Below are 27,316 nucleotides of genomic sequence, written 5' to 3' on the forward strand. Positions count from 1 at the left end.
GAAAAGGTTAGGCCGGCAAAGGCAGATTATGAGAAATTAGTATTAGCTTGCATATGATGCAAGCTTATACAGCATCAGCCAAAAAAACGAACAAACAACAAAAAAAAAAACACCCTTCCCATTTTACCCATCCAATCGTTTCAAATGTTTGTCTAGTTAGTTCTGTCTTGAATTTAATTAAGCTATCAACACCCACTGGCTAAAGGCAAATTTCCACACATCTATTCGACAACTGTCTTTCCTCGATTTCAGTTTATGCCCCCTCATGTTTGTAATCTGAGCAAGAGGAAGAATCTCATCAGCATTGATGCCTGCTCAATCCATTCAAGGTCTTATACACCTCAATCAGACCACCTCGCACGTGCCTAGTTTCCAGATGCTGTAATTTGCAGAGCTTAAGACTTTCTTCGAAAGAGCACCCCTTTGTTCCCTCACCAGTCTTGTTGCCTTCTCTGTACTCGTTCTAGCAACTCTACATCCTTCCTAAAATGAGGCTTCCACACCTGTATGCAGTACTCAAGGTGTGGCCTGACCATTGCCTTATATAAGCGGATAACCACCTCCTTATCCCTGCTTGCAAAATTCCTGTATATTGTTCACAAGATCCCATGATCTACTCTGGTGGCCTGTCTGCACTGCTCAGAAAACTTCATATCTGACTGCAAAATTAGCTTCAAGTCTCTTTCATTCTCCACTACTCTGAGTGTAACACCACCCAGTTGGTACATTTCTCTGGGTTACTGCTACACATATGCAGTACTTTGCATTTGTCAATGTTACATTTCAGTTGCCACTTCTTGGCCCATCTGCCTAACTTTTCCAGATCCTGTTGCAGCAGTATATTAGCATTGCTGTTATTAACAACCCTGCCAACCTTTGTATCATATTGATATTGATGATGGTATATCAAGCTTAATGTCCACGTTTGCAGACAATATGAAGGTTGGCAGAATTGTTAAGGACACTAATGACAGTATGCTGCTGCAACAGGATCTAGAAAAGTTGAGCAGATGGGCTGAGAGGTGGCAAATGAAGTTTAACATTGACAAATGTAAAGTACTACATATGGGAAGTAGTAACCCCAGAGTAACGCCAACTCTGTGGTACTACACTGACAGTGGTAGAGAACGAAAAGGACCTGGGGGTAATTGAGCAGGAAGATATGAAGTTTTCTGACAGTGTAGAGGGTCTGCAAGAGTGGCTTCCTGGTGTCTTGTCAATGATATACAAGAATATTTCTAGCAGGGATAAGGAGGTAATTATCCCCTTGTATAAGGCAATGGTCAGGCCACACCTTGAGTACTGTATAGAGGTTTGGAGGCCTCATTTTAAGAAAGATGTAGAGCTGTTGGAACGAGTACAGAGAAGGGCAACAAGATTAGTGAATGGAACGAAGGGGTGCTCTTACGAAGAAATGCTTAAGTTTTGCAGATTACAGTGTCTGGAGACTAGGCACCTGCGAGGTGATCTAATTGAGGTGTATAAAGCCATGAATGGTTTGAGCTTGCTCAATGCTGATGGGATTCTTCCTCTTGCTCAGAATAATCACCTGAGAGGGCATAAATTCAAATTGAGGAGAGACATTTGTAGGATAGATGTGCGGAAGTTTGCCTTTAGACAGCAGGTAGTTGGTAGGTGAGACTTCCATCTTTTGCTGTGGATGTTGATAGCCTAAATAAATTTAAGGCTGAGCTGGGCAGGTATTTGGAACGAATGGAGGGGTGAAATGAGAGCAGGTTTTTTTTTTTTTTTTTTTCCCTTGGCTGATGCTGCATAAGCTTGCTTTCTTGCATCATATGCCTCTACTAATGCTAATGTGCAAACTTTGACATTAAGTTTGATATACCTTCATCAAAAAAAACAATGGGGGACACCACTAATAACATTAGTCCCCACCAAACGCTGGGGAACACCACTAATAACATTAGTCCAAGAAGAGCAGTATCCATTGATTACCACTCTGTCTTCTCACACTCAACCATCCTTTTATCCATTGGAGCAACTTGCCCTTAATGCCATAATGCTCCAATTTGTACAGTAGTCTTCCATGTGCAACAGTATCAAAAGCTTTCCTGAAATCCAAGTATATGATATCAAAATTTTTTGCATCCAGTTTCTTTGTGACCACGTTATAGTATCCAATCAAATTGGTCCCCATAGTATTTCCACGTAACAAACCCATGCTGTGTCTGAATTATTACTGCTGTTTTGTTTAGATGATCCTGCAATGCTTCTTTAACCGGTGACCATTATTTTCCTGGAACAGAAGTCAAACTTACAGGTCTCTAATTACTTGTGTCACCCTTTATGAATTGGAGATACATTTGCACACATTCAGTCTGTGGAGACTTCCCCTGAGTCCAAGGATGATCTCATAATTATGGCTAAGGGTTTGCTTACTTCCTTTGCCACCTCCTTTAATATAAGTGGATAGATCCCATCTGCCTCAGGTGCCTTTCTTATGGTTAACTTGAGCAATTTCTCCTCCACTTTGTTCTCAGTTATTACAAAATCATTTAACTCCCAGTTAGAGTTTGATAAACATCTGGCTTTCTTCTCCATGAATAACTCCTCATGTGTGAATGTAGATGCAAAATACTCATTTAGTTGGCAGCTATATGAGAATGATCATCTGTAGTAAAACTATTAATATCAAGTGGACCAATCGATTCATCTCATTCCTTTTAGAGTTTATAGAAGTAAAGAAGTCTTTGCTAGTGTGTGTTTTTTTTTTTTTTTTTGCATCCTTTGCCAAAGATTTTTCACAATCTGCCTTTGCTTGCCTAACCTCCTTTGTGACTTGATTACAGACTAGTTTATATCTACCATAGGCTTCTGTGTCGCCTAATTATTTATATGCATCGCATGCATTTTTCTTCTCTGCCACGAGTCTCATTAGTTCATTTGACATTCACTTGGGCCTAAATCTTGAACAGTATTTCTTACTTGGAACAAAAATACTGTACAGAACTTAAAAAATCTCTGAGACCACTGTTGTTGCCTTTATGAAAGCAAAAATCCATCCCTTTATCCCTGATGGTAGTTATATCTTTAAGTAAATCCCACATCAGTACACTGTGATCATTGCCACGTAGTGGTTCCTTTATCTGTAAATTCTTAATGCATGAATAATCACTGCTGATAATGAGATCAGCAGTGTTACTCCCTTTGGTTGCTTCTCTAACATGCTGCTGTACAAACAAAACAAATAAATCCATAAAAGCCTTGCGCTAGTGTGCCCACAAGTTCCAGTCAATATCTGGGAAGTTAAAATTCCCAGATATAAGACACACTGATTTACTGGCTCACTCAATTTTTCTGTATAATTGTTCATTGTTCATCAGAGTCATTAGGTCTATAACAAACTCCTACCCTCATTTTTGCTTTCTCAGTGCAAATTGCAGGCAAAAGAGCAAAGAGTGGGGGATAAAGAATTCTTCACATATATAAATGCAAAAAAAGAGGACTTTTTTGATTTTGATTTGGTAGTTGTTGGCGCATCGGCTTCTGTGGCCATATTGCACCTCCCAAGGTTTTTGCAGTACTTTGATCCAAGCCCGAGGCGGGAATCGAACCCGCGACCTTTGGGTTGCCGGGCAGGTACTTTACCCACTCGGCTAGCCCGGTCGGCCCAAAAAAAAAAAAAGGACAAACCAGATCGTATCCTTATGTAATGGACATGGGATAGTATTAGATATCCCAACTGAAGTTGCAGATGAACTCCTTAGTTACTTTGCATCGATATTTACAGAAGATAAACCCTTTGTGTCAATGAGAAATTATGGAATTTGAAAAAATGCAATTAATGATGTTGAAATGTCATATCTTTATTTAATGAAAAAAACTTTCGAGCCTACAGGCCAGTAAGGCTGCTGGGGTTGATGGCATATCCCCCATAATCTTAAGGGAGGTGGAAAGTGAGTGCATTGAACCATTGAGGCTAATTATGAGAGCATCACCGGACTCGGGAGAGATTCCGTTGGATTGGAAAAGTGCCAATGTATCTCCAATACATAAGGGTGGTTCTAAGAGTGAAGTGGGAAGTTACCGGCGGTGAGTCTAACTTCAATAGTAGGGAAAATCATGAAGAAATTATCAAGGGTGGAATTCAGGATCATTTAGATAGAAATACTTAAATAAAATATAAATGCTCAAGGCACAATATATTATGAGTTTAAAATACACCATATTGAACTGATAATGAAAAACTACATAGTGCAAAGGCATCAATTTAATTGTATCTCATCTTGTGACTACCTTCACAATGAGTTACCATATGTTGCACTACCTCAAATAAGTAATGCTTCACTAATGGAGAAGACTCCACCACTACCCAGACAGCACCATTTCAAGGCTTGTTGGCCTATCCTCAGTGGGTGGGCAGGTACCCTAGTGTTGCAATCATGCCAACCCAGTTGTGAAGTTATTTCCAAAATATGAGAGATGCCAAAAGGTGTGCAAGATAATACTCAAAATATAAATGCTCAAGGAATAATATATTATGAGTTTAAAATACATCATAAAATATCAGTGTAAATACACCATAGTGAACTCATAATGAAAAACTACATTAGTAGTATAATTTACCATGTGTTGCACTACCTCAAATGAGTAATGCTTCACAACTCGGTTGGCATGACTGCAACACCAGGGTACCTGCCCACCCATCAAGGATAGGCCAACAAGCCTTGAAAACAGTGATATCTGGTTAGTGGTGTCCACTGAGAATAAGTAACAATAGTCTTCTCTATTAGTGAAGCATTGCTTATTCGAGGTAGTGCAATACATGGCAATTCATTTTTAGTCAAAACATGAGATACAATTAAATCGATACCTTTACACTACTGATGTAGTTTTTCATGAGTTCACTATGGTGCATTTACACTGATATTTTATAGTATTAGATAGAAATGGAATTCTGAAGGAAACAGCATGGTTTTGTAAAGGGAAAATTATGCTTAACTAATCTGGTTAGCTATTTTGACAGGGTCACTCAAGAGCTGGATTTAGGGAATAATTTTGACATTGTTTATTTGGATGTTAGCAAAGCATTTGACTCAGTCCAACATGAGCAGTTACTTTATAAGCTGGAACAGGTTGGAATCACAGGGAAAGCTGGATGGCTTCAGGGCATCAACCCAACGTAAGGTTATTGCTTACATTGGCTTGATGTAAGAAGTGAGGTTCCCCAAGGATCAGTATTAGGACCACTGTTGTTTTTGATTTTCATAAATGACAGATGAAGGTATAGAGGGCATGATGGCTAAATTTGCAGATGATGTAAACATTGGTAAAGCAGTTAATGATCACCGCCAAGCAGAGCTTCTTCAGAACGATACAGTCAGATATGAAGTTCTCCAAGCATTATAGACAGGTTGCAAGGAAGGCCCATGGTGTCCTATCAATGATTTATTGAACAATTGCTAGTAGAGATAAGAACAATTGCAAAGAGCGTCACTCAAGAGCTGGATTTAGGGAATAATTTTGACATTATTTATTTGGATGTTAGCAAAGCATTTGACTCAGTCCAACATGAGCAGTTACTTTATAAGCTGGAACAGGTTGGAATCACAGGGAAAGCTGGATGGCTTCAGGGCATCAACCCAACGTAAGGTTATTGCTTACATTGGCTTGATGTAAGAAGTGAGGTTCCCCAAGGATCAGTATTAGGACCACTGTTGTTTTTGATTTTCATAAATGACAGATGAAGGTATAGAGGGCATGATGGCTAAATTTGCAGATGATGTAAACATTGGTAAAGCAGTTAATGATCACCGCCAAGCAGAGCTTCTTCAGAACGATACAGTCAGATATGAAGTTCTCCAAGCATTATAGACAGGTTGCAAGGAAGGCCCATGGTGTCCTATCAATGATTTATTGAACAATTGCTAGTAGAGATAAAGATGCCATAATCCCATTATATAAGGCTTTTGTTAGATCACACTTGGAATACTGTGTTCAAGTATGGAGACCACACCTAAAGAAATACATTGTGCTTCTTGAAAGGGTTTTCTATCTAAACCTAATCCACATTGCTGATTTCACCAGGCAAGTCACCAAAGACAGGTAACTCACCTGGTGAGATTGGCAAAGAGCGTCCATATGAGGAAAGACTTTGAATATGTGAGTTGCAGAGCTTGGACACTAGGCACCTTAGAGGAGACTTGATTGAGGTGTTTAAGGCTCTGAGAGGCATAAGTAAAATTAATGAGGACGAAATTTTCATGGTTATAAATTATTCTAAAACTAAGGGCCATAAATTGCAGGGGAAGATGTTTAGACTGGATTACAGGAAGTTTTATTTTCGCCAGAGAGTTATAAATTACTGGAATAAGTTACCTACATGGGTGGTAGAAGCTGACAGTTTGGGGGAATTCAAAAGTCAGCTGGTTAATTACCTAGGGAGAAGGGACTTTATTTTCTTCGTATTATTATTATTTTTTTATTATTACTTATTATTATTTATTTTATTGTTTGGCTGGTACAGCATAAGCCCTTCCTTGCACCATGTGGTCATTGACAATACTAATTTGCAACTTACAAGCAAAAATCTTAATTAGTTTTATCTCACTCACATTCAAAAATTTATTAAATTGTCTGTGACATTTAGTATACACTAAGTTGGCAGGATTTTTGCTGTTTGGTGGCATCCAGTAACATTTTAAAAAATTTGTTGGAGAAATTTTCGTTACAAGAAACATTACTATATAGATGCTTGGTGCTGCACATTTTTGGATTTCAATTTTTAAGTGGTTATTTTTAGGACATCACAAGCAGCACTAAATATGTCATGCTAGCCTAAAAAGGCTGCTCATTTTAAATAAACTGTGTGAGAGAACAGCACTGTAATCCTTTGCTAGCTGCAAGAGCAAGTCATGGAGGATCCAAAAACTGCTTTTACATTTTCAATGCTTGTAAACCACTGCTTGCCTCAAATGTTTCCACAGACAATTTGCATGCAATACAAATTTTGCAAGTCAAATTTTTCCTACGGTCAGAAACTGCTTTGTACAAATGCTGCCCTGATTAACATAAATCTATGAAATTACCGTAGGTCACTGCACAGCAGTCCAGGTAACAGATTTGGATGATGTTGGTGAATGAGAGCGAAGACCTCACTCTCATTCATAATCTGAACACTATATAGTAATATTTTGTCATCTGTATCTTACCTCACTTCCTCTATGCATCACTAATCTGATCTTTCATCTCTAAATCTGCCCTTCAGCCTATCATGTTGGCTGGATATTTTCTTGTCAGATGGTTAAATGCCAAGCTTGGACATTCTATTGTATTATCTTGACATCAACTGAACAAACAATTGAAATAGTGTCTATCACTGTTTGTTGGCAATACAAAGTGATTCAATATTTTGCAACTCTGATCATTGGCCAAAGTGACTTCCTTAATATATGAGACTTTCTTCAGTAGCAAATTCCATCCAAGACTACCAGAGCCACTCCATCTCTTCAGTCTATACTCCCTAGAATAAACAGATATAATTTTTCTTTCATCAATAACTCAGTCAAGTTAGCCACCTGCTTTCATCTCAACCCCGATGTCTGGATTCACAACAAGGTGGTAAGAGAGTTATTTCAGCTTCACTTATATCAAACTTATAACTCTTGCAGACTTATCTCCAATTTCACTGAGTTTGTTACATTTTTATTTTATTCCTTCGCTAAAGTCATATTTACTAATTTTATATGTTATTATTATCACTTAATTTATGTAAATCCCTCTAGCCTGGCTGTACCAGGGTACTGCCCTTACTTTATTGGACGGCAATAAATGATTATATATACAGTAGACTCCTGATTATCTGGGGGGGGCGAGTTTAACCGAGTTAAAGATTAACGGGGGGGGGGGAAGAGGGGGAATTTTGATTTAAATGTCTTAAAAAATCAATTACTGTACCCACTTTAATTTATTTTAAATTTGAATGTTTTAAAAATACTGCTTAGGGCCCCCACAAACCCTTAATCTGCCGGTGGGAGTCTATTGTACAATCCAGTTCCTTATGGATTCCTTCAATTCTTAGGCACATGTGCATGCAAAAAGGTAAATATTTATTATTCATCAGTTAGTGCATGTTAAGCAGGTTCGGTAAGTACAAACATACTTTGTTTGCATTTATTTGAAAAGTTTTAAAGTTACCCATCATGTTAAAAAGAAAAAGAATTGTTCTTTCAATGCAACAAATCTTGAACTCATCAACAACCAATAAAAAGGTGCCAGTGTGTCAGCTTTAATGAAAGAATACAACATTAGGGAACAAACTGTATGAGATTTAATAAAGAATAAAGTCAAATTAATTGGATTCGCTGGTGGTATACATTTTTTTCCCCTTTTTTTTTTTTTATAAATATTAAATGCGTATGGTTCATAATCCTGATTTTATGCTTATTTTATGGATTATCTGGCAAAATTAAATTCCTGACTTCTCCAGTTAATCAGTATCCCACTGCATGCAATACATATGTGATATGCTGTTTTAAATATGTGAAATGTAGCCCAAATCTGTTTCACCCTGACCCAATGAGTATTTTTAATTTGAACCTCCATTATATAGGATGAAACAAAGTCATGCAAGTGATAATCAAGTACATTGTTTTAAAGATTTATGAATTAAAAGTTATGAAAGATGTTGAAATTCTTCTTCATTAGCTTCTAAGCTTGATGTACATTTTCTCACACACATTTTAAAATTTGTTTATCAACAGCAATCACAATATTTTGTTTTAAGTTTCTGTAACATCTTCAACATTGTTCAAGATATCTAATTTTTTCAGAAACCTCACAAAAAAAGAAACCTTGAAGTCAGAGTGGATAGATGCCCTGCATTAGCAAGATCAGATCATCAGATTCAATCACTAAAGAAAGCTTTTAGGCGTCTCAAAAGATTTCTTTAATATGTGTTAAGAAACATCGAATAAACTGTCTTGTTGGAACCAGACTTCCATCTGTTGGTACATGTTTCCACAAATTCACTGAAGAACCACAGTATTCTCACCACATCACTGTTTCTTTGAAGAATGTGTCTAACAAGTATCTACCTAATATTATCACCCAACTTCCAACCCTGATGGGATGTAGAGCCATTTCCTGAAATAGACTGGGTTTTTTAATGTTCAGTACTGCTGGTTCTAGCTGTTGATGTAGCCAGCAAGATGCAACCAAGCCTCATCACCCCACACATATTTCCAAGAAAGTGTTGTCTTCGAAAGGAAATTAATCACCTTTCACAGAACAACCATACAAGATTCAAAATCAAGTCGACAAGTAAATGATAAACAGTTACTTTGTACACATGCATTTTTAGAATTTACTACATAGTTGTTTTGCACAGTACAACCATAAGAAATGCTAGTCTGATATTGAGAAGTGCTGTGAAAATATATCTTGAGAAAACTGCAATTGTATTTTCACAGAGCTCAACTCATCGTGAACACTGAACACCTGTTTTGGAAAAACATGCCCTACTGCTTCTTTGCCAGAGCATGATGTTTAAAATTAATCTATGAGCCTCTTTATTATTGAATATGCTGGTTATAGAGCATTAAGAAGTGACATACATAATGCTTCCTTATTTTACGTAACTGTGTTTTATTGTAATGCTCAACTATAACAACCCTTTGTTCAATTGTATTATATATCAAAATCTTACACATAAAATACAAAGGAATGCACATGACACACTTATCAGCAAAAATGATGTGTGGCACAGCAGCAGTGTATCATCTGACTTGCATGACTTACTTTACAATTGCTCTATATATTTTTGCTACCTGGGAGTAAAAATATAAATTTTCCTACCTTATAAATAATACCTCCTGCATCTCCACATGTAAGCACATGACTGCCATCAGTATCAAAAGCAAATAATTTTCCAACCGGGTGATGTCTATGAGATGTTGCACCACCAATAATAAATGGACCAGTAGCTCCAACATGGATGGCTAATTCACCAACTTTCTTACCAGTTTTATTTACATTCCACTGAATAAACTGAAAATATATCAGAATTAAGTTAAATGTCATTTAGTCAAAAATGAATGAGTTACTTAAGTGTTGAAAATTCAGTCAGTACTGTATTTCTATAATTGACAGAATGATATATATATATAATTGAAATCATTTATTTCTTAACTCATGCAGTAAATTTATATTAAATAGTCAGCAAGAAGGATTATTTATATGATCAAACATTTCAGAACACATTACTTTCTCTTCAAGTAACAATAATACACTGCTTAACAAAATTAACAGAACAAAATATTTTTCATGAATATTTTATTGTGAACAGTGTTACAGAAGGCGAATATTTGATATAATAGGCATTCTGGCATGCAAATTCCGAGTATCTAATAGAAATTGATCTACCACCTTACAGAGCCAGACATTATGCAAATTATTCGTACCTATAAAAACAGTGTGGCGATCACATCTCTGTACTCGGGATGGCAATTCATCATTGTGTAGATGATTCTTTGAGATGGATGTCTGTTGGATGACTTAAAGCCAGCAGTTGCAAGCAGAGGTGGCATGTTGGCTTAACGTGTCACACAGTATCATCTCGGTAAGATGGAAGCAGTTTCAGGAGACAAGAACCATTACAAGAGCTGGCCAAGGTTATCCGAGGGTTATGCCAACCAGAACAGATGCTATCTGGCTCTACCAGCAAGATGGAACCCTACTATGTCCTGTCATCAACTGTCTCTTGAAGTTGCTGCAGTCACACATGAACACATTTCCAACTAGACTGTGTTAAGAAGGCTCAATTCAAGTGGACTTTATGCAAGGAAGCCAGTGGTTTGTATCCCATTAATCACAAACCACCACAGAGCTCGTCGAAACTGGTGCCATGAACATGTGATTTGGAGCCCTGACAAATAGGGTACAGTTATGTTCTCTGATGAGAACAGTTTTAGCCTAAAAACACATTCTAGACATTATTTCATTTGGAGACATTGAGGAATGCAGGACCATCCCTCCAACATTGGGGAAAGGAACATTTACAGTGTTCTCGTATGGGGTGGAATAATGATCAACAGCTGCACCCCTCCATGTTTTTGATAGGAGTACCGTAACTGCACAGTGGTACCGAGAATAGATCCTCAAAACCTACACTGTGCTTCCACTTTATTAGGTACACCCTACCTAGTAGTGTGTTGAGCCTCCTTTAACCTTCAAAACAGCCTGAATTTGTCTAGGCATGGATTGAACAAGATGCTGAAAACTTTGTGCAGGAATGGAGTACCACGCAGACATGAGTGTGTCACAGTTCCTTGAGATTCGAAGGAGGTGTAGGCCTGCAGCAAACAGCCCTTTCCAGCTCATCCCAAAGATGTTCAATAGGATTGAGATGCAGTGACTGAGTGGGCCACTGCAGCCAAGAAAAGTCTTTGTCATGTTCCTGGAACCATTCCATAATGATTCAGGCTTTGTCCTGAATCATTATGGAATGGTTCATTTTGCTGCATTATCCTGCTGGAAGTAACCATCTGACTGAGAATAAACTAGGCATGTCAACATGAACGGTTGGATGTCACATTGCACACTGACAGCCAACTCCTCAATCACTTGGTGAGCTAAGGTCTGCGTTGGTGGAAGAATCTTATTGCCAGAGAATCTTATAGACAACCTCATATCGAGCATATTTCATTACTATTGGACCTGTTTAGCCATTGGAAGGATCTAAGCCGTACTGATGTCATGTGACCGTAATTTTTTTAGCATTTTGTATCAACTTCTGTAATTTGACTTTTGTGGTAATTCTTATACAACCCCTATAAATGTCCTTTATACCTGTCCAAAGTTTCTTACTGTCTCCTCATTTCATCATTATTCTATGGTACACCACCATACCAAATTTTGTCCTGCTTCATTGAAAGCTGCACAAGTTACACCATATTTTCTATGTGTTCTATTAATTTTGTTGAGCAGTGTGGATGAGAAAAACAGACATTACTGTTGGAGCAGGTGCTCATCTGAGAAAGCACATCTAGTGAACTGTTCCTGACCTGCCACTGTAGGTCGGAAAAATAGGGTAGGAGGAACTGCAATGGCTTGCGCAGACCAAAATAACAGTCAGTGGCACAACTGCATTTATCAGGATTATTTGTTGCAATCAGAGCAGACTGTCGATTTGATCTGATAGCTTGCATCTTACTTGAAGCAGATTACTGAAAAGCCTTCCCTTTCATTCTCACAGTTCTTGAACTGGTCAAGGACATTGAATTAAAGACTGACAGAGCATAGAACCATGTCTGCCCAAGTCTGTGGCAAGGTTTAAGGGTTACTGGAATGCTGTGCTTTGAAATTTTTCTTTTAGAGAGGCCTTGCAGTTCTGATGAGATGAAAACCTGGCAGATGAAGTTTATATAAATTTCTATTCCAATTTATTTTTATCTAATATTTAATAATTTCACATCTTTCAGAAGCACAATATGCAAAAGAATGTCTAAGCAAACTTTGTACATTCCTACTTTTGTAAGTGCCATTCAATTCTTACTGATTTGACTCAGTGTAGTGTAAAATATATACCTTAGTAATTTACTGTGTATATTCTCCCTGTCTATTTATATTTCATATAAAATATGAGTTAAACATAACTGAGAATTACATATTAAAGTTAAAAGATGATAAACAGTAAATGCATACTCACTATTTGCTGAACAAGGGAGAGGAACACGTTTAGTTTACTATTTTCATTTCTGACTAACAAAAAGAGTAATGAGGCAACAAAAAACAAAGGTTAACTCTGGAGCACTGTTCTTGGGTGGAGAAATGCCATTAGAACAAGGAAATTTCTTTACATAAAAGATTAATCAGGAATCTTCTAAACTCTGTTGGAAAACCAAGAGAGGCACAGAGTAGGATAAGAGATTTACAAAGTATTCTGTATAACAAGAGATTTACCAAGATCAAAGGAAATGTCAGATGAAAAGTAAGATGCTAATAAATCAACTTTATCTTTGGATGAAGATGCAATAAAATCATTAGGATGTAACAGAGTTAGAAGATAGAGGTTACATCTAATGGTTTTAGAAAGAGACCAGAGCTTTAACTTGGACAAGAAATTTTCCTGCTCTTCGTTCCTACTCTTGATCTTCTGATAAATATATTGTGTGAATCTTAGACTTATTTCCTAGATTATTTTTCTTATTATTTGGATTTGAAGCAAGCCAATTTAGCTTTATTCTTAAGATGGACAGTTTTAGTACATTTTTTGAAAAAGCAAGTTTAGATACAGGTTAAGAGTTTAAGGTAAAATGGGAAAATAGAGATTTCATTATTATAATTTGAGATTTGAGATCGTAATACCCTGATCGTAATACTTTCTCAGATTTGAGAAAGTATTACGATCAGGGTATTTAAAAATAGCAATTCTATCATGGAAATGAGGATTAGAAATAATAATAATTTGCCAACCAGCATAAGGCTGAGAATGGCTATGAAACTGGCTGCACCAGAGAAGAGAAGAAGTTTGAGATTACGAACTGATAACTTGAGGAATTTTGCACTCCTGGAAATGGATAAGTTTTTGAAACATTTTGCCATTTTATTAACCTCATTAGCATATAAAATCATATTCTATAAATAGCTTTATACTCCTAGTCATGTTTGTTAGTTTATTTTTAAATTTAGCTAAAGATTTTGTAAGTTTTGACTTAATATACCTAGATCCTTTGTATAGGTGACTTGGTGCAAATATCATATCTTGTATTATGGTGCATGGTAGGGGAATTATAGTGTTTTAATTGTGGTAAATAGATATCTCAAAATTTTAAATCACATAGGTTGGCGTTAATAGATAATTTTATTATCTATTTTAATTAACTTAACTTTACAAGCATAAAGTTATAAGTTAACTATAATGGATGCAAGTGATATAGCATAAACTAGATAACATAATACATAACATAAACTTGATAGCATAAAACATTACTGCTGCATAACCAGTGCTGTTGTTGTTATTTGGTTTTTAGGAGCATTAGCAACTAAGGCCATATTGCTCTGGGGATATGCGATGGTCATTCCCTGACCTTGCCGCATCCTCCGTATTTGGTGGTCACGGGCTCAAAGCCCAGTCTAATCAAGAAGCATGTGCTACACACTGCTGCTCCTGCCCACCTGGCTACGGAGGCACCCATAACCAGTGCACATATAATAATAATGTTATTATTGCATTTAAGTATATTAGTTTAGTGTAGTATTGTCAATTAAATTGAATTTGAATGGAAATCATGTCTCAGACCATAGCAGCAAAGTAACAGGTTCAAAGTCCTGGGAGTACTGTGGCTTGGGAGAGAACATGGGGTGGGGGGGGGGGTATCTTCCAAATTATAGCCTTACTAAATATACTACTTGTTTGATGTTTGTGGATCTACCTCTGGATCGGGACATGATATACCCAAGAGGGATGTCTCTGTGTGCTTGCACACGTGTGTTTTCAATGTAAAGACTGAGGATATTAGGCATCAACTCAGCGTTATGGGCATTTACAAGACCTTGAAGAACAGGGTGGATGCTGTCAAAGGAATTAAATTGAAGGCCCATCAAGCTCTCAGCCACCCACCTTAATGCCAGAGCTTGCACTTGCACATTAGGCAACAGAGTGCAACCCCAAGGCAGAAAGTACTGGTCCCATAGGGGAAAGTTATTGTCATTAATACAGGAAATATATTGTGCAAAAAAGGATATGTGGAATAGGACCATGGTATGTCTGCTAGTGGCAGAAGTTGATGTTGTGAAGTAGATATCTTTTAAGGACACAATAGGTGATGTTGTTGTACACTTGGCAATAATGGCATTAAGATTGGAGATCCAAGGATTTACTTAACAAGCACAAAACAATGCTGAGGAAAAAATTGAGAGTTATGGTTAAATTTGGAAGTGTCTGCAATTCTTCCCATACATGATACGAGGAAGCATGTGATGAGAGCATTGTCAATCAATTAGGCCCTGGAGAGATTGTGCAAGGCTCACTGGGTAGAATTTTTCTCAGTGTGTTCTGTGTTTGTTAACAGGAGGGACTGCTTCTACAGGGATGGGATACACTTAACTAGGAAGGGTACAATATTTGCTGATGCTAATGAGGCAGCACTGGTTGGGTTGGAAGACTTCTAGTTTGGGTGGGAAAGGGGGGGATACACAGACTAACAAAAGCTGCCTACACTGCTTCTAATGGATCTTCTATTAAGAACCATTGTCTACATTTTAATTCAATTATTTCTGGTCTTTCTTTTAAAAATTTACATTGTGACATTAATTATACTGTAAAATAAACTGTAAAGAAAGTGGCATGCATATCTAGTATGCCCTTATGTAACACGATTGCGAAACCAAAACCTAAAAGCACAGGTGAAGCTGTGACATTTCTCTTATTGGTGTTTTATGTGCTTGGGATTATGTATGAGCTATTCCTTATTGTCTGTTTAGTACTTTACTACATATTGGTTTCTCTGTAAACAGTGCCTCAAAATGGAAGCTTGTTTGCTATTTCAAAATTGAATCTCAAAAGTTTCCATTTTGAGAATTTAAAAAGTAAACCAGAGCACACGTTTCAACTCATGAAGAAGAAGAAACAAATTCTTGGATTTTTAAATTGCGTAAAAATAAATATACACAGGGTGTCTCAAAAATATTGGTACAAACGTTTAGGGGAGGTAGATAACATCTAAAGGAATGTGAATCGCATAGGAACCCATAACCGGAAACGTCACAGGAAAGTAGTAGCAGCGCACAAGAAGCAGAAATGACACAAGACAGTAATTAGTGGCAAACATTTATTTGACATAATATTAACAATGAACCACGAGATGGATATATTTCACGATGTTACAACAGATGCTTGAAGGGTCCACCATGAGATGCCATGCATGCGTGACACCGACGCAACATGGATTGGCGGACATGGTCGAAAACACCTGGAGTTTTTGACAGTAGTAGCAGCGCAGACGAATCTTGCCACGAGATCCATTTCCGTCTCCACAGGCGATTCATACACAGTAGATTTGAGTGGCCACCACAGAAAGAAATCAAGGCTCGATAAATCAGGTGAGCATGGGGGGCCAGGCAACGGGTCCACCATGGCCAATCCATCGACGCCCAAAACGTCTGTTTAAATGGTCACGAACATACGTTCCATAATGGGCAGGCACCCCGTCATGTTGAAACCAAATGTTGCGTCTCGCATTTGCTGGAACATTGTCAAGTAACCCTGGTAGAACTTGTTCAAGAAAGATCCGACATTTAGTGGAGTTCATGCGGTATGGTAACAGGTATGGGCCGACTAAGCAGTCACCGACCATACCTGCTCACACATTTATTGTGAAGCGATGTTGTGCCGCATGGGGGCTGGTTGGTTGGTTGGTTGGTTGGTTATTTGATGTTTAATGGCGCATCAGCATCAAGGCTATCATGCGCCAAGTCTAAGGTAATAAAATGTAAATATTTAGAAATATAAAGTAGCATATCTAGTTAATATATTATAAACACTAAAATATGGCATAAAACATTTACAGTATATTAAACATTAGAGCAATCTAAATAAAACTATGTAAATTAATCAGTTGTAAGAACCTGAATACATCTGACACATTGTCATCGTCGGATAAAATCTGTCTGAGTGTATAAGGCTCAGACAGATGGTTAAAACATGAGCGGCGTTCATTACTAAAAAAAGTACATTCGACTAAAATGTGACGGATGGTTAAAATTGCTTTACAATGTCTACACACAGGACATTCATCAGCCCTCAGAAAATACGAATGCGTCAGGTGAGAATGTCCTATGCGTAGCCGAGCCAAAATTACTTCCTCCCGTCGGACCCTGCGCTGACTAGAATGCCAGTGCATTATTACAGGCTTAATTTCATTCAGCTTGTTGGTAGGGCACCCATTCCAAGATTCTTGCCAACGCGCACATAATTTTTTGTAGATCAGTTGCTTGCAGTCTGTATAGGGGACTGACAAGCGGATGGGATTTTGTGGCGCTGCTGATTTTGCCGCTGCATCAGCTAAGTCATTGCCTCTGATACCAACATGGCTAGGAATCCAGCAAAATCGAATATCAAATTTTAACTCTAAGAGCGAGTGTAGTATTTGCTGAACCCGGCATAATACTGGGTGAGTGGTCCTCACATTGGACAGGGCCTGTAATACACTTAGAGAGTCCATATATAGCATGCACTTTTGGTAGTGGTGGGTTTTTATATGATCCAAGGCCAGTTCTACTGCGTGTAGCTCTGCAGTGTATATGCTACATTCACTTGGAATACAACTGCAGATTGTTTTGCTTGGAAAGATACAAGCAGATCCCGCAAACTCTTCAGACTTCGAGCCATCTGTATAAACCGGCAAGAATTCAGAGTATTCGGCAAGGTGTGCTGCAAAGAGTTGCCGATATATACATGGCGATGTGTTAGCTTTCAGCCAACTCCTAAGAGTGAAATCACAAGACGGAGATCGTATATTCCAAGGGGGAAGGACTTGCTTGACTGACGTAGATATATTATCCAACCGCATGGGGGCACACACCATGTGGGTTGTCGTGAGCCCACACATGAGCATTGTGCTGATTGAATAAGCCTCATCCGTGAACAAAACATAGGCTGGAAAATTCAAGTCTTGAACACTTTCTTGGAGAAACCACTGTGCAAAAGCCACATGTGCAGGATGATCTTGGGGGAGCAGTAACTGAACCCTTTGGAGATGAAAGGGATGTAAGGAATTGTTGTGCCAGACACGCTGTACACTGCAACAAGACACTCCTAAGGCAGAGGCAACGGCACATGTGCTGGTAGTAGAATTATTCTGGATAGCATTCAACACACTTGCTTCCATGGCGGGAGTTGGCATCAAACGTGGTCTGCCCACACTACTCCTGTTACCTCTAAATGACCCATAATCGCACAAATTTTGATTCACACGTGCAAGCAAACGGTGGTCCGGTACATGTCTGTCTGGGAAGCGTTCTCCATAAATTTGTTGAGCGGCTCGTCCATTGCCCTCTGCTAATCCATACACTAGGTGCATGTCTGCCAGCTCACAGTTCATATATCGATGCATGCTCTTCATGCGGTGACTACTGCTTGAATGAGTAAACCAGAAATTTTCCCCTCTTGTGAACTGATGAACAGCGCTGTTCAACATTACGGTGACATTTCCGGTTATGGGTTCCTCTGCGATTAACATTCCTTTAGATGTTACCTACCTCCCCTAAACGTTTGTACCAATATTTTTGAGACACCCTGTAAATAAATTGTAAATATAGTCATGCTGTGCTTTTGATCCAAAGCTGTGCTTTTGATCCAAGTTTAGAATTTTATACTTTGTGTAAAAGCTGATCTTAAAATTTAAGAGCTTTTAAGTGCTTCAAAGGTAGACTTATACAGAAGAACATTTAGTTGGAAAACAAATTAACAGTAGCAAAAGCATCAGAATCTCTGAAGTTTTTTTATTGAAGACTGAAGCTAGCAGGAGCCATGAACATTAAAACAAACCAAGAAATTACTCCACTGTTATGAAAATTATGTTGGAGAAATCAAAGTATCAAAGAACAAAAATCAAAAAGTTGAGCAATTTGTTAAATTGAGGAGGAGATAAAATTCACACTGTAAAATTCAAATGAATTTTACAGTGTGAAATAGATGAACACCTCCGTATTCATTTCTGTTATGTTGAATGTAGGTTATATGTATTGTGAAATTACCAAAATCATATTTTGAACTCCGTGGTTCTGTTCTGTTGTTGTGTTTTAAGCACATCAGTTACTCAGACCTAATTATGCTGTGTGTACTATGTTTGCACAAGTGTGCATTCACTGATCGATTTGCATGTTGTGCAGGCTGAAAAACTTGGAATAACTCATAGGGGCAAACCCTACTATTAGCTAACCATGGCCTCAATGAAGAGGACTTTAGAAATTCCTCTGTGTTGACACTAATCAAACCCAGACCTATCTGAAAAAGTGATGTTGCAAAACCACTATACTGTGACAGAATATCTGACTCTCTGTAAATTGGCAAAAAAAAAAAGTTTGTATTTTCCCTTAAGAAATATGAAAAGTTATACTTACCTTATATGCTATGATAATTAATATTTCCAACTGTATGCAGGAAAAGTGAAAACAAAGGAGGTGCAAAGACTTTTGCCAATATAATTGAGGATATCTTAAGGGTTCAGGGAAACTGCTAGTTAGAGGGAGAGAAGAGTAATATAGACAAATTAATCTGATGATATGGGTCAAAGTATTGCTTGCACAGATCTCAAGAATTCTTGATTACTGCAGCAACAGTCAATGTTGGCAAGATGTTTTCAGAGTGGAAACATTTGAAATGGTTTGGAAGATAAAGCTAGGGAAACAAGCCTAAATAACTTCAAAGGAGTGTGTCAGGGTGGTAAACTATAAGAGAATAGTTTGTCTTAACTGTGTCTACAGTAATGTGGAGAATGTTGTCAATAAAATGGATGATTTCAAACTCCTGGTTAGGACAACTAAACACTGACATAATAGGGCTAAGAGAAACATGGTGCCACATGGAAATTGGGTATGATGAGTTTCACTACAGTGTGTACAATGTACTTAGGAAGGATAGGGAGGATAAAAGAGATGGTGGGGTCGTGCTTCTTATCAAAAGTGGCCCGAGTGCAAAAGAGCTTTTCGCTGAGTTAGAAGTTATGCCTGCTGGCATAGAATCTGTGTGGTGTGAATTAGTTGGAAGAAAAGATGAACTGAAAGAAATGAAATGAAGATGTGAATGAGAGCAATGAAGTGAATGAGAGTGGGAATAAATTACAGACAAGAAGATTGTCAAGAATATGACAAGAGTCTCAACATGTGGATGGAATGGATGAGAAAGTGTGGATGTTTTATTATGGGTGATTCAATTTTGTCCCTAATTGACTGAAATAAGTGGGAGGGGAACTCATCATGGGGGAACAAAATTTTTAAATAAACTATATTATTATTATTTGTATCAGCATGTTACAGAAAATATTAGGGGGAAGAATATTCTAGACTTCGTCATTATTCACAAAACAGATGCAATCACAGGACTTACAGTACAGGAACCATTGACAGATAGTGATATTGCAGTTGTAAGATGAAGAAAGATGTTGCAGTAATTAATGGTAATGGAATGAATTCCTTTAAAGCAATAATTACAGAAGCCATGAATGCATATATGAATGCATGAATGCATACCACTTAGAAAATATAGCATGGGAAGGATGCTGATATGGATGAATATGAAATTGGCCAGTCTAATAGACCATGGAAAAGTTACAAAGTGACAAAAAGTACTGAATCTTAAAACAGCTACAAGTTAATCTGTATTAGTAGCATAGAAAAGATTTGAGCAGCCAATGAGAGCAAAGAATAGGGCCAAAGGAATTCTAATGGGAATTCTATGGGAATACAAAGAAGAAAATAAATCAGATTGGTCTCTTGTGTATTGGGTACTTTGATTTAATCTTTATTAACGAAAGATCCTTCATGATGAGGAGAGGCGATGCAAGTGAAGCTGGAGAGCATAAAATCAGCGATATTGATATTTCAGAATATTATTTATTTGAAAATTTTAGCCTAAACACAAGTAAGGCTCTGGAGTTGATGGCATATACCCAGTAATTTTGAGGAGGTCAGCCAGTGAGCATGTTGAACTATTGAAGTTAATTATGAGGGTATCATTGCTTGATGGTATCATTCTGATTATGAGGGTATCATTCCTTTGGATTGGAAAATTGTTAACATATTGCCAATACATAAAGGTAGTAAACAAATGAAGTTGTTAACAACAAATCGATTAGTCTGACTTCAGTGGTAGGGGAATATATTGAAGGCAATCATTAAGAATCCAGGGACATTTAGACAAATGGCATTCTGAAGGACATGCAACATGGATTTGTTAAGGGAAAATTATGTTTAACTAATCTGATAAATTGTTTTAACAATTATTCCTGAGCTGGATGTAGGGAACAATTTCAACATAGTTTATTTGGATTTTATCAAGGCATTTGACTCAATCCCTCATGAGGTTACTGTAAGAGCTAGAACATGGGATTACTGGCAAGGTTCTAAAATGGATACCAGTGTGGCTGCAGGGCAGAAGCTGTAATTAATGGATATTCTTCAGATTGGTGTAACATCAGAAGTGTGATCCCTTGAGGATCAGTCCTTGGACCATTTGTTCCCGATTTTCATAAATGACTTGAAAGGGATAAAGGGAGTGATGTCAAAATTTTCAGATGATGTAGAGATTGGGAGATTCATTAATAATGAGTGCCAAGAAGCATTCCTTCAGGATGACTTGAACAGGCTTCAAGAATGGTCAGAAAGGTGGTAGAAGTGTTTTATTGCAGCAAAATGCAAGGCCTTACACTTGGAACAAACATCAACCCTAAAATAACTTATGTATTTGTTGGGGTTGAATTAAAAACAGTAGAAGGGGATCAGAGTTATAATACGGCCAGATGTGTTTTTTGAGCAATGTAAACAGGTAGCCAGGAAAACCCATGGTGTGTGTCCTGTCGATTTATTAAACAATATCCTGTAGAGATAGGGTAGTCGTAATTCCACTATATATAGCAATTTTAAGGTCACATTTAGAATACTGTGTCCAAATGTCAAAAAAGACATTATCCTTATAGACAAAGTCCTTATCTCAAAAAAGACATTGAGCTTCTTAAAAGGGTCTAAATACAGGCACAACTCGCATGGTGAGACTGGCAAAAGGATGACCACACTCAGAAAGTCTTTGATTATGTGGGCTACATAAATTGGCAACCAGGAACCTTGTAGGGAACCTGATTGAAGTTTATAAGGCTGAGAGGGGTTATTAAAATGAATGAAAGAAAAAAACTTTCACTGTTAAAGAATTCCAGAACTAGGAGCCGTAAACTGAAATTACAGGGGACGAGGTTTAAACCATATTGTAGAAAGTTTTCTTTTAGCCAGCTAATTGATAATTATTGGAACAAGTTGCCTCAGCTGGTAGTTGAGGCTGACAATTTGAAGGAATTCAAAGGTCTACTGGTTAGTTACCCATATGAGAAGGGAAGTAGGTAATTTATTTTCTTATCTACTATTGCATTTTTTTTTTTATATGTATCTAAGAATTGTTTTCTTAGAAACACATTCCATGTATACATGATATGCATATCACTTCCTTTGTGACTGATAGGTATATACATGTCAAAACCTGAAAGTTCAGGTAGCTATATAAACTTGAAGTGTTTCTTCTGCATTCAGTGATTTTGTAGTGCTGTTCTGCTAGCTAATATCTACTTCTAATATGATTTTTATATTATTTCATTTGGCAATGGCAACTTGTGATTGTCATTTAACATTTGCCACATATTTTGAATTAAATGAGGTGACTGGTAAATGAGGCTTGCAACTGGGGAAAGAAAGCCATGACATTTGCCATTACCATGGTGGGGAACCTGAGGAACATTAATGACTGCTATTTTTGTTCCATAAATGTAGCAGGTTATAACATAAAGAACAAGCACAGCATTATGAATCCAACAACATTACTTCAGCTGCAAGACCACTAACTAACCCATGGACTTGAACTATCAGTACCATCTCCATCAGTTGTTCTTGAATGTGCCATCAAATCCTGAATCTGACATGTCATCTAGAGGATAATATAGAGTACTGTAACAAATAAATTCACAATTCTGGACCAAAGATGTTTATACATGTTTGGTCCAGAATTGTTTTTTGGACTTCAAGAAAGCAAGGTACTCTGATCTCATAAAAGATTTAAATCTACCCAAAAGGTCTGCAGAACTTTTAAGGTCAAAACTAAAATCCAAGAATCCATGAAAAGAGTCTTTTCATGGTACAGACATTGTGAAAAATAACAGGTTCCCTATTTTTACAAAGAAGGTAGGCTCAATGATATTTCAACAACATGCAATTATGAACTTTTCTGGAATTTTCTAATGACAAACAGAGTGGAAGTTATTTATTGACTCGTTAAAACAAAGCCTCAAAGGAGTTTGAGGAAACTCCTTCATAATGGAAACAAGTAAGAATCCATTCCTGTAACCTGTTCAGAACACTTAATGAAAACTATGAAAATCTTAAGCTTCTTTTGGAAAAAAATATATACAAGGATCATAACTGACCAGTGTGTGTGAGATTTTAAAGCTATTGGTCTGCTCCTTGGTCAACAACTTAGCATAGGCACATGATTCAAGAAAGCAAGCTTATATAGCATCAGCCAAAAGAAAGAAAAAAGAAAAGAAAAAAGAAAAGGAAAGAGAAAAGAAAAAAAAAGAGAAAAGAAAGAAAAAGAGAAGAAAGAAAAGAAAAGAAAAGAAAAAAAAAGAGAAGAAAAAAAAAAAGGAAAAAGGAAGAAAAAAAGGAAAAAAAAAAAAAAAAGAAAGAAAAACCCCTCCCATTTCACCCATCCACACACTCCAAATGTTTGTCTAGTTCTGCCTTGAATCTATTTAAGCTATCAACTACAATGACAGATGGAAGTTTGTTCGAGCAATCAACCACACACTGACTAAAGGCAAACTTCCACACATCTATCCTACAACTGCCTTTCCTCAATTTGAATTTATGCACTCTGGCAATTATTCTGAGCAAGAGGAAGAATTCTGAACAAGAATCCTATCAGCATTGAGCATGCTCAAATCATTCAAGGTTTTATACACCTCAATTAGATCACCTCGCAGGTGCCTAGTCTCCAGATACTAATTTGCAAAACTTAAGTCTTTCTTTGTAAGAGCAACCCTTTGTTCCATTCATTAATCTTGTTGCCATTCTCTGTACTCATTCTAGCATCTCTACATCCTTCTTAAAATCAGGCTTCCAGACCTGTATACAGTACTCGAGGTGTGGCCTGACCAATGCCTTATAATGCAAGGGGATTATCCCTGATAGAAAAATTCCATATATCATTGACAGTGCCATGAGTTACTCTTGCAAACTGTCTACACTGCTCAGAAAACTTCAATCTTGCTGCACAATTACCCCCAGGTCCTTTTCATTCTCTACCACTGTCAGTGTAGTACCACACTGACAGTTACTCTGGGGTTACTGCTTCACATATGCAGTACTTTACATTTGTCAATGTTAAACTTCAGTTGCCACCTCTCATCCCATCTCAACTTTTCTAGATCCTGTTGCAGTAACGTACTGTCATTAGTGACATTAACAACCCTGCTGGCCTTCGTATCATCTGCAAACTTGGACATTAAGCCTGATATACCATCATCAGTATCATTAATAAATACCCAAAACAACAATGGACCCAACACTAAACCCTGGGGGACTCCACTAATAACATTAGTCCATGAAGAGCAGTGTCCACTGATTACCACTCTGTCTTCTCCCACTCAGCCATTCCTTTATCCACAGCAGCAATTTGCCTCCAATGCCACACTGCTCCAATTTGTGCAGCAGTCTTCCATGTGCAACAGTATCAAAGGCCTTTCTAAGGTCCAAATATGATTTTTTACCTGCATCCAGTTCCTTTGTGACCACATCACAGTATCCAATCAAATTGGATACTGTGATTAGCAAATTGCATTCCACTTTCCATTTTGAAAAAACTTGCCCAGCTCAATAAGCTTCACCTTCTTGCATATCTACTACTAATTCCTTAAATGCCGATCTCCTGGTAAATCTCCAGTGGGGCAAAGACAACTTAGTTGATTTGAATCCTTCTAAAACACAGTCTTGTCTTAGTTTTTGAAAAAAGGATTCTTCTGCTCCTATGCTTATCTTTGGTGATACTCCAATTTTTAAGCAAAATGATACATCTCTTTTGGGGATTACCCTGACTTCTAATCTCTCTCTTGGCACAAGCACATTACAAATATTGCTTCCTCTGCCTCTAAAAAACTTGGTTTTCTGTTTCGCTCTCGGCGTTACTTTTCTTCCAAACAGCTGTTCACTCTGTACAAACCGCAAATCCGCCCTACCATGGAATGTTGTTCCCACATCTGGGGCAGTGCCCTCAAAACCTCTGAGGCATCTAGATTCCATTCATAAGAGAGCAGTTAGGTTAATTAATGACTCCTCTCTAACAGAGTCTCTCTGCTCTGTCTCATAGATATACTGTTTCTGCTGCATGCCTTTTCTACAGATACTTCCATGGGCACTGTTCTTCTGAATTGGCATCTATAATTCCTGGTCTCTCTTTCAAAACAGTCTGAACACGTGCCGCCACCAGCCAACATTTATTTGCTGTCCAACTTCAAACACACAGAACCAACTTTTCATCTTTGTCATTTATTCATTCAACTGCCGTTTTCTGGAACAGCCTTCCTTCATACATATTTCCTGAAAATTACATCTACAGAAGTTCAAGTCCAATGTCAACAAATATCTTCTTTCACCTTCTCAACCTCCAACCCAAGCACGGTACTAAGTACTATAGGTTCTAATACTTCTCATGTTTGGGGTTTTCGGAAAAAAAAAAAAAAAAAATTGGTCAGACAAGACTTCCCTTAACAAACCCATGCTGTGTGCGAGCTATAATTGAAGTATTGTCTAGATGATCCTGCAGTGCTTCTTTAACCAGTGCCTCCATTAATTTCCCTGGAACAAAAGTTGAACTAACAGGTCCTTAATTACTTGTGTCGCACTTTGATCCTCCTTTGTGAATTGGGATCATATTTGCACATCTCCAGTCCATGGGTACCTCCCCTGAATCCAAGGAAACTCTCTCATAATTATGGCTAAGGGTTTGCTTACTTCCTTTGCTGCCTCCTTTAATATAACTGGATAGATTCCATCCACTCCAGGTGCCTTTCTTATGTTTATCTTCAACAATTTCTCCTCCACTTTGCTCAATTATTACAAAATCATCTAGCTCACTGCCATAGTTTAATTCACTTCTGGCATTCCCCGACCTCCTTGAATAACTCCTCGTGTGTGAATATAGATGCAAAATACTCATTTAGTTTGTCAGATACCCGAGTAACAACATTGATGTTGTTACTCGGGTATCTTGATATTGATGATCAACAACAGTTGAATCATCAATATCAAGTGGACCAATCTGATTCATCCACTTCCTTCTAGAGTTTACATAAGTAAAGAATCCTTTGGTGTTTTTCTTTGCATCCTTTGCCAAAGATTTCTCATAATCTGCCTTTGCCCGCCTGCATATTCTGCATATGCTTGTGATTTGGTTAAAGACCAGCTTATATCAATCATAGGCTTCTTGTCACCCGTTAATTTATATGTATCCCATGCATTTTTCTTCTCCGCACACATGTCTTATTAGTTCATCTGACATTCATTTAGGCCTAATCCTTGAACAATATTTCTTAGTTGGTATGAAAAGCCTAGTAGCTTCCAAGATTAATTCTTTGAATGCTTCCCATTTTGAATCTGCTGTTGGTAACATCATCAGTTGGTCCCACCATATATACTATTTAAATACTGTCTCAGACATCTGTAGTCACCTTTACGAAAGTAAAAACCCTTCCCTTTACCCCTGATGGTAGTTACCTCTGAGTAAATCCCACTTCAGCACACTGATCACTGCCACCTAGTGGTTTCTTTATCTGCAGATTCTTAATGTATGAAGAATCACTACTGATAATTAGTTCAAGAGTATTACTCCCTCTAGTTGCCTCCTGAACATGCTGCTGTAGAAAACAATCATCCACAAAAGCTTAGCTAGTGTGAGTGACCAACCCACAAATTCCAGTCAATATCTGGGAAATTAAAATTTCCCCAATATAAGACACTCTGATTTTACTGGCCCACTATTTCCCTGTACAGTTATTTATTATACTCATCAGAGTCATTAGGCCTATAACACACTCCTACTCTCAATTTTGCTTTCCCAGTACTTATGTCACACAAAATTGACTGGACACTGCACTGTCCAGCCATGTCAACTGGCTGTACTTCTTTATTCAGGACTTGGTTCTCAAAAATGCCTTGCTTTCTGTTCAAGTGGAATAGTTGAGTGAAAATTGGGAAAGTGTGACCATTAAGATAACCTCTTACGCTAGATTCAAAGAAGATTAAAGATAGGCCACAGTAGATTTAAACAGTACTTTGTTTAAATCTACTGGTAGCCTTCCTCTGCATATAGTGCTAGGTTTAATAAAAACAGTTGGTCAAAGCCCTGAATAAAGAAGGCAATTGTTTAAAGAATGTATGCACCAAATTCTAAATTCCCATCACATGGAAGAAAAAAAAAAAAAAAAAAAAACAGGATTTTTATTGGACCTCAAATTCTGAAAATCTGAAAACTGCTGCTAGACTATTTGAAGAATCCTTGAACCAAAACCGAAAAAGATGCACTGACTGGCTTTAAAAATAT

At 37.6% G+C, this 27,316-nt stretch overlaps 1 protein-coding gene across 3 annotated transcripts in view; it reads right to left on the reverse strand.

The window, feature by feature from the left end:
- The window catches only part of LOC150077873 (WD repeat-containing protein 91), a 217,373-nt gene that overhangs the window by 16,293 nt on the left and 173,764 nt on the right, over window positions 1-27,316 (reverse strand). For all 3 annotated transcript variants that reach the window (XM_090384218.1, XM_090384217.1, XM_090384216.1), the window contains exon 16: window positions 9,817-10,008. In XM_090384218.1, coding sequence (XP_090240344.1) covers window positions 9,817-10,008 — 192 coding nt within the window. The remainder of the gene's footprint in view (window positions 1-9,816; window positions 10,009-27,316) is intronic.

The sequence above is a fragment of the Mastigoproctus giganteus genome, chromosome 11 (genome assembly GCF_048544385.1).
Source record: "Mastigoproctus giganteus isolate SK-2022 chromosome 11, ASM4854438v1, whole genome shotgun sequence".
Taxonomy (NCBI): Eukaryota; Metazoa; Arthropoda; class Arachnida; order Uropygi; family Thelyphonidae; genus Mastigoproctus; species Mastigoproctus giganteus.